Source organism: Rhagoletis zephyria, unplaced genomic scaffold (assembly GCF_001687245.7).
Source record: "Rhagoletis zephyria isolate East Lansing unplaced genomic scaffold, Rhagoletis_zephyria_1.1 Rzeph_scaffold_03309, whole genome shotgun sequence".
NCBI classification, from domain to species: domain Eukaryota; kingdom Metazoa; phylum Arthropoda; class Insecta; order Diptera; family Tephritidae; genus Rhagoletis; species Rhagoletis zephyria.
The window spans coordinates 56,561-65,345 of NW_016160392.1; the positions used below are offsets into that span (position 1 = coordinate 56,561).

At 38.4% G+C, this 8,785-nt stretch overlaps 1 protein-coding gene across 1 annotated transcript; it reads right to left on the reverse strand.

Annotated features, from left to right (window-relative positions):
* Nucleotides 1–3,350: 3,350 nt before the first annotated feature.
* Nucleotides 3,351–8,780, reverse strand: LOC108368774 (E3 ubiquitin-protein ligase highwire-like; the record flags this gene model as incomplete). The annotated part of the gene is made up of 11 exons (XM_017623685.1): nt 3,351–3,502; nt 4,447–4,549; nt 4,614–4,761; nt 4,846–5,450; nt 5,517–6,473; nt 6,531–6,863; nt 6,926–7,378; nt 7,450–7,577; nt 7,636–7,875; nt 7,939–8,676; nt 8,735–8,780. Coding segments are annotated over 11 exons (3,891 nt in total), but the record flags the coding sequence as incomplete, so codon positions are not given.
* Between the last annotated feature and the right edge of the window lie 5 nt (nt 8,781–8,785).

The following is an 8,785-nucleotide window of genomic DNA, read 5'->3' on the forward strand; positions in this document are numbered from 1 at the left end:
ACGGACAGACGGACAGACGGACGGACAGACAGACATGGCTTAATCGATTTCTTTTTTCATCCTGATCATTTATGTATACATTTGTCTATATCTATCTCGATTCGTTTTGGCTGTTACAAACAACCGTTATGTGAACAAAATTAATATACCCTTGTGCACAAGTGCGCTCGGGTATAAAAACCATTCTTTTTTGTGTTGAAAACAAAAAGCCTCGAGGTATTTTCTCCTGATTTAAAAGACGGGGAACGGGGGGAGTTTCTGCTACGATGGCGTCGGCGCCTAAAAGCGATAAATACAAAAAAACAAAAAAAAAAATTTTAAGTCAGTTCAAACTTTTTCAGGGCAGTGTAAATAAAAATTGTCCCAGCAACGAAATAAGAGGAAACCGCGAGACATCCTTAGATTTTCTGCCGTTTTCGCCAATCAGCGATGGAGAAACATGACTGTGAATGTTTAATCCAAGAAAGAAGAGTGACCATAGTTCGGTCTAATTAATACTACATAGTTAGTTTCCATTCATGATCTCGGGCAAAATAAATACGCTCTTGTAGATGACACAACTCTCTGAAAATAGTTTTAGGGTAAACTCTACTCCAATAAGGCCAGTAGAAATGTTTTATTTTCAAACTGCGAATTTTATAAAGTAGCAGTGGACCCAAGAAAAAAAAACAAATTTCAGAAAGTCCTGCTGTCCTGTGATGACTGATTGAGGCAGCACCTCCATTCGCCGTTGGGTACTTCCTAACCTTTGCCTGTTTTTAGCATTGTCACCGTCAACGACGTTCTGAAGTTAGAAAGGAAAGGCTCAGAGTTTATGCTATGTGTCTCGAAAAACTGTTTCCCCTCGAAATGAGATTGTTCGAATGCTGTTATAATAACTATTTTTTTAATAAGATTATAAATTAAATTCTTTTCATCGCAGGCCTTCAAAAAGTTCGCAGTCGAACAATTGGAAATCCGAAGCTGTGTGTTTCAGACAAATGTGCCATCGAAAGCCTTTTACGAACTTGAGGTGCTCAACTCTTTGCGCATACACAATAACCAATTTCAAGAGGTGCATTCGCATGCATTTTCATTCAAAAGTAAGTAACGATGATTTATAAAACTAAACTAAATGAAGTGTAAATTACTGTAATAGATATAAAAATATGCCAGTATTATTAGATTGTTGTAATTTTTTGAGCGGATTCCTTTTCACTTCATTTTTTTATATTTTATTTTGTAGTTTTTAACCGACTTCACAAAAAGGAGAAGGTTATAAATTCGTCGGATTTTTTTTTCCTATTTTTTTATGTATGTTGCCGCATAATTTTGGACCACGGTAACCGATTTCGATCATTTCGACCATTGGATCATGAAGAAATTAACGGTACTCCTAAATTTTTTATGAGAATTGAAGTCGGTTGTGTTTTTTGCTTAAAAATTACTTGTATTGTATTCTTCTCTTTGTATTGTTTATTTTTGTGATTTTTCATTTATTTTTTCAATTCATGTTTTACCTTTTTTTGGATTTTTTAAGCTTTTTTTATTATTTTTTCATTTTTGTTTTATTATTTTTTTTTAATTTGTAGGTATGGTAACTTTAATATAGAAATGCGCTAACTCATTTAGTTTCGAAATTAAGCTTTGTACAAGGGTCGGTTGACTTAAGAACAACTACTACATAAATAAATTAGCGTCAATGTTTATTAAATCCAAGATTTTGAAAAAATTCCCAACTTAAGAACTTCTGCTTTTATAAAGTTTTGTAACTACTCTCTAAATTCACAAACAGTTTTAATAAGGCCTTTCTATATTGAAGTAACGATATGTATGTACAGCTACGGGCGATAAAATATACATACATCAATTGTTTTCATATTTCTTTATAAAAATCAATCAATTTAGTAATTTTCTCCCATTTTTAGTAATCAATAAACTCAGCATTACGGACAACTATTTTGCTTCCATCGATGCTGAGTGGATTGAAGCATATGTGCGGGAAAGCGTCACCATACGGGATAACTATTTCGGTCTGACTAGTCCGATTGCTTTCAAAGGTAACCGATTATTAACACGTGTAAATAAACATACAAATAAAAAAACCCGTCCTCAACATTTCACCTTCCAGGCATCCATATTCACCGAGACTACATGCACAGCGAACTACTCGAGCTGCAATTCAACAACAATACCGTACAGTTGCCATCTGAAACGCGTCCACTCGAATTCAACGATCGCTTTGCGCTCAATCTCAAGCAATTACGCTATGAGAATACATACGGCTGTAACGATTTGGATACAGCACAAAAACCACCAATACCCAAGGAAACATTCTTTCGCAATAATGTTGACAATATTTATGTGCTAACAGTGGCGGCCAAAAAGCTAGCATTAACACCAGCCAATGGACAAATCAATGCAGCAAGCAAANCGTGCTAGCGTTGGTGCTAGTGCTACTTTTAGTTGGTGTAATTGTGTGGCTGCAATTGGCCAAACGACGAAAGAAACGCAAATTGGATGTCGTTATGCCAGAGCCGCGCACCTACAAGGAGACGCAAATCATCTATCAGATCGAAAATGCGGGACTCCTAAAGACTGACTTGTGAGTGCTAGCCGTAGCAAAGGCTAATTTGAGGTGTATGTGGAACGTTTAGAGATGCTATGCAAAATAATTGCCACGCCAAAAAAAATTAGAAGTTTACTACATATAATTTAAGCAGAACGTTATAAATACATGTGCGTATTGTATATGTATGTACGAGAAGGCACGAAGTAGGAGGTGAAAATTATAGGAAATCCAAATACGCTGTTTTACCAAATTGTAGAGTTAATTTGTATAAAATACGATATTTATGTAGACATTTTATATTTTTGTATGTTATGTACATACATACATATATACGAATAAATTATATGCTTAGCTTAGATTAGGTTAGGTCAGACAGAGGACAGAGGTTAAATTTAAAGTTATAGAGAACCATATTAGTGTTGGTAAATTTGTATGGCACATCAGCGAGAGTGTTCGCGCAGCAGATAATTTGTGGAGTTAGTACGAAACTTTGCCATTTAGGGACCGTGCGTAATTTATGCGAATTCAAAAGATTCATACTTCTTGCGGAAATGAAGCTTTTAATCACCACTATCTCCGCTGTTAAATTTATAAATGTTAGATGTAGCAATAAATCAAACAGTAGTTCGTACAACTCGGAATATTTTGCATTTTTCGTTCATCTAAGATTCAATTATCCCTCTCTTTTAATTGCAGTTCCCTGTAATTTCATTGCTGAAGAGTTCTTGTTAAATGTTTGCTTGCTGTTTTCAGCCACAAGCATTTTTTTCGAGTTTTATTCATTATTGATAAAAAAAAAACTTTTATTGACTTACCCAATTGGCAGATAGGATTCTAATGCTTGATGTACTGTTAAAACTGGCTCAGATAGCGCAAAACCTTTTGATAAAAGTGCATGATGAATATTTATAGTCTCCTCAACACCACCGAGGTCCTCCATATCTTTATCGTCTATAAGATTAGGTTAAGAAATTAATGAATATTTATTAAAGTACAATTTAAAAAATATAAAACATGAAAAACTTATTAAAAAGGGAATTGAAGAAAAAAGTATAAAATTTAGAGAAATACGTATCGCTCATTTACTTCAATAGTGTCATAACTCAAAAAAGCGAAGATCGAGTAAAAAGGATTTAAAGTTTTGAATTTACATATACTCCCATAGTAAAAATGAATACATATTTTGTTTTAGTTCAACATAGAAGAAGAGGTAGCAGTAATTTCTGTACACTTAGCTTAATATTTATAATTTTTGATTTGATTTGATTGAAGTAAATGAGCGATTGTACAATTTGCTTGTATTTTAAGAAAAATTGTTATATATTCTGGACGTTGTATGTGTAATTACAATGAAATAATTTTATCAAATAATTAATTCTAAACAATTATTACGAAGGACATCGAAAGAAATAAAAATATTTATAATTTACCCAAAGAAGATCATATTGATTTTATGTATTTCTAATACCGTATAAAAACTACGAGTAGTTAGTTGTATTGTGATTCCAAATGTAATCACAGCTAAAAATCACTCTAAGCTTTTCGAGTGTAAAATGAAAAGATATTCGAATCAATTCCACTACAGGAACGGCAGAAACATATTTGTGTGTACATAGATCAACGGCGACGCCTTCAGAATCAGCAATCTGCCGTGATACGAGTGAAACAAAAACCGTTTAGAAGTCAAGTAAATTAAAAGAAATGTTTAAACGTCTTCAAGAAAAAATTCATTTACAGAATATAAAAAGTATATTTAGGGGCTCTTGTATTGGTAGCGAATATGTTATTTTACGATTAGATACTCCGAACGAAAATTCAAAGCCAATTAATAAAAATAAGAGATTTACAGCTCTTTCAGCATATCTTATCTTAAAAATATACAAAAATGAATCTACCTGGCAAATTGAGGTCCTTTTTCATGAGATTGGCGCTGCACATGCCACCTAAATACGCTAATTCCTGCTCCAGTTGTATTAAACATGAATTAGCAGCGCTTAGCTAGAAAAATATAAACAATTCACTTAATAATACTCCAAACATCCAACGAGATGAAAATACTTACCGTCGATGGATTATCATAACCGACAACAAGACATTTAAAGCCATAACGATTAATGTGGGGATCCTGTGCGTACAGCGAAGATGTTTCCAATGAAAACTCAACACAATTACCGGGTAAAATCATAACATTTTGCATCCAGTTTGAAGAACTAGAAATAAACAATAAGATTTTAAATGATAGAAGAAAGCATGAGAAAATCCCATTTAAAAAGCCACCTTCAAATTTTACTCACCTATTAAATTTCTTCACCACAATCCAGTCGCGCTCCATACTCGTACCAACATCCGCCTCCTCTTTTCCAATCGCACTTTTATAGCAACTGCTTATCAGAGAATTGCCTGCGCAACCATTTGAACGCCGCATATTATTATCCAACATATCAAAGTAGTCTTCATTCGATGGACAAGGTTCGGTAATTGTCGGACGCATGGGTATGGAAAGCAATAGATAATCCTCCAGTTGCGCAGTGCCGCATTGCGAATCGAACTCTATAGTTAACCACTGCACACAGGAAGGAAATTCAACACGCTGACAACTAATTGTAGCGCTACGATATGGATGTTCGCTCTCCACCACACAATAATGATTGCTAGTGGTGATGGTTTCGCTTGCATTTCGATCGCCTAGCATTTGTGCCTCACTTTCGCTCTTTTTACGCGAACGGAATTGACGATTATCGACGGCAATAGCATTGCGCACGCTTTGCGCGGCCGCAGCCGGACTAATGGTGGCTGCGGCACTGGGTGCAACGTTTTGATCTTTCGTAGCGTAAAGTTGATTGAGTGCGGCAATATGCGGCAGTATTTCCTTAATCATGCCGAGTATTTGAACAGAACTCTGCGGGAGAGGAGAAAGAACGTAAGAAAAATTCTATGTATATTACCTTTAAGAAAATTTACTAACTTTTGGATCACTGCATGCCAAATTAGCGATATGCGCATAAACGAGCGGTAAGAGTGTATGGAACATATTGGATGATGCCATATTGAAAACTTCCATAATCTGTACAACGGTTAACTGAGTAGCTGGCACATCTTCCGAATCGGAGCGCAGAATCCCACCAATGCCAACCTGATTGTTCTGCTGATGATGATGTTGCACATTCACAAACTCCTCTGCTACTTCATCTTCATCATCCACACGTTCATTGCCGTTGAGCTTCGCTATTTGACCATTACGGAAATTCAAATCCTGCACTCCTGTACTCTCCTCAATCATCAAGTCTTTTGGATGTATTTCTGTGGCGCCTATTTCGATTTCCATTTCAAATGGATTTGTAGAGCGCTTGTCAAATTTCAAAGTCTCCATAATGCCCTTCGAAAAAGATTCAATGCGTTTTGTTATATCACGTGCAGTTGATATATTCGCATCTACAGGTAGCACAGAGGTACGAGAATTATTGGCCCAATTGATGTCCATATGCTCCTCAATTGGGGTGATATTGTGCTCGGAGTCAATAGTCTGTGTGTGATTCGATGAGTTGTCTGATGGTGAGAGTGAAGCCGCCAAAGCATTGCGTGCTAAAATCAACAATTCAGTGCACTTTTTTGTAATATCACTGGCAATTTGCAAAGCAGTATCACGAGTGGTCACCTCATTCGAGGGTGGTGCACCGTTCGCACTGGTGCCAATGCTGCCGACCCCACAGCCACCTCCCGACCCATCACTCTTTACGGGCGTGCTATAATAAAGTATACAAGGTATTTGGCCGCGTTGTGGCGTAGTGCCATTGAAGCTCAAGTCACAGGAGTAAAACTGGAATGTAGTGCCGCAAGGACCACGTATCGAAGGCATGCCTGCATCACCGGAGCAAGTGCGGGCGCCTTGTGAGCACAAGCGAAGTGCATAACGCGCATTTTCCTAAAATTAGCAATTGTTTAAAATGTCACGAATTAATAAACATCGCAGATGCTATACCTTTATGTGCACCGGTCTCTCAAATTTTATTTCTGTCATATCATTGTGTACTACATCCTGATCGTATGAGCCCGATACGGATTCGAGTGTTTCCCATTTGTGTTGAGACTGCAAATCTACGGTGTTGTCATACAACAATTCCAATTGGTAATCATATGAACCGGAACCAGAGAACACCATGGCGCCCGCAATTGCAATACCAGCTCGATCCACAGTAAACCCAATCGCATCGGGTCCGAAATTACCGGTGTTCCAAGTGCGGCTCTGGTCGCAGCGCGCAAAACGGGAACCGGTAGAGTGAAGGCTGCGTGGCGGCATAAACATTTTGTCATACTGCAAAAAAAAACGAATGAAGAAAATAGTAAACGACAAAATTAACCCCCATTGCAACTCACATCGCCCAACGAGGTTTGATATACTATTTCGGCCAACACACGCGCCAAGAGATGGCAGCAGTTGTCGATCAATCCTTGATTAATATCTTTACCGCCGTAAGCAGCTGTATAATTAAATTGCACACTGCGATTGTAAATATTCTCAATGCGTGCGCGTATCGGATTCGCGATGATGTCCAATAGCCGCACGAGCACATCTTTGAAAGTCCACGAATTACTAAGAAAGTCACTTTTCTCCTGCTGCGTACGATAGATCATTTGTTCTACAAGTATTGGATATTGATGTGCTTCAGTGGATGACAACATTGGTAGACCAGAGTTGTCGCTTGGACTAATTATCGATTGGCGCTCATTGCCTGGATTAAGAAGCGAAAACGTGGTACGCAATTTGACCGAAGGAGAACAAAGACCAGCCAGTATGGCGCTCAACAGCCGCGAATGTAAGGTGCCTTGCTGCAGTGCGAAAAATTGGAAGGTAAATTTATACTACAAACTGAAATGGAAATCGTTATTTAAAAAATTACCTTGTCCATTTGGGAGAGCAGATCGCACAAGCAATTCCATTTTAGCGACGAGGTAGGATAGAAGGCATCAAAACAGGCCACAAAACTGATGTGGCATTCTTCCAATATTTCTACAACCATGACGAAGCCTAAATTTTGGTGGAATTCCATGAAGTAAACTCTAAAAGCATTATGTCGGTGTTTTACCTTTTTCGTTACAAATATCTTTGAAAACATCATCGCAGAATATGCCAATAAGAAGCGCGCGTACGTTGCCAATGCACTCGGCCAATTGTATATTCTCCATATTGGGCTTGCGAGTCGACCCGTTGTTTGCAGCACCAGACATTGATGTGGTTGCTGATGAGGTTTCACCAAAGTACTTTGCTACATTATTCGCAATAACAGTCGACGCAGAATTGCTCAACATGGATTTGGAATTTTTATCTAAAAAAAAAAATTACAAAACAATATAAAGCAAAAATGTTTTCATACCAAACACCCACGCACCCTTGCCATCCCCCGTCTTGCCAGCGCGTGTCTGCAGCTTCGTTAGCGCATTTGCGATACTTGTCGCCGCCAGCGTGTTAACAAATGTTGCGGAGGCACGTTGGGGATATATCTCGTTGGTGTATTTACGCAATAGGCGCAGACAGGACTTGTTCACATAAATTAGGTAAGCCAATGATTGTTTCACTTGCAATTGCCGCCCTTTATCGCGTTGCTCGCGCAAATTTGTCTTGAATGTCTCCCAAGACCAATTGAGCAAAACTACCAAACTCTCAAAGCACTCCTTGCTTACTGTATTCGCAAAGGCTTTTGTAATCTTTTGCACCGGATCCACATCAACCGGCGCAGTGGGCTGTTTTGATTCCTGTGTGATGAGACGATAGAGAATAGATGGTATTTGACCGGAATTGACATCAGTGCCATTATTGGCTTTCTTCGATGACTTGAATGTGAAGACAACTTGATCTTCGGTTGTCACAGAGGCTTGACCACAAGAGCCGCAGTCGGAAGAGGGCCCAGCAATACGCGCCCAAACTAAATACCAACGTCCTGCTGCAGCACTGATGGGTTTCGGCAACATAATGTGATGTTTACTGCGAGCAGCGCACTCAAATGGCACCTCCTTGGTTTCGCTAATTAGAACACCCTCCTTCTCATAGCCGCCACCATCGGCGCCTAAATCGAATAGTTTCAACTTGCAGGTATACTCTCCCCGACCACCAAACATGCCAAAGCCGCCTGGCGATAAACAAAAAGAAGGTAAGATAAACTAACGACAGCAATACTCAGTACTTACATATCATGACGTCGGTATCGGCGGAAAAGCGTACAGCCTCTACGCTGTGGC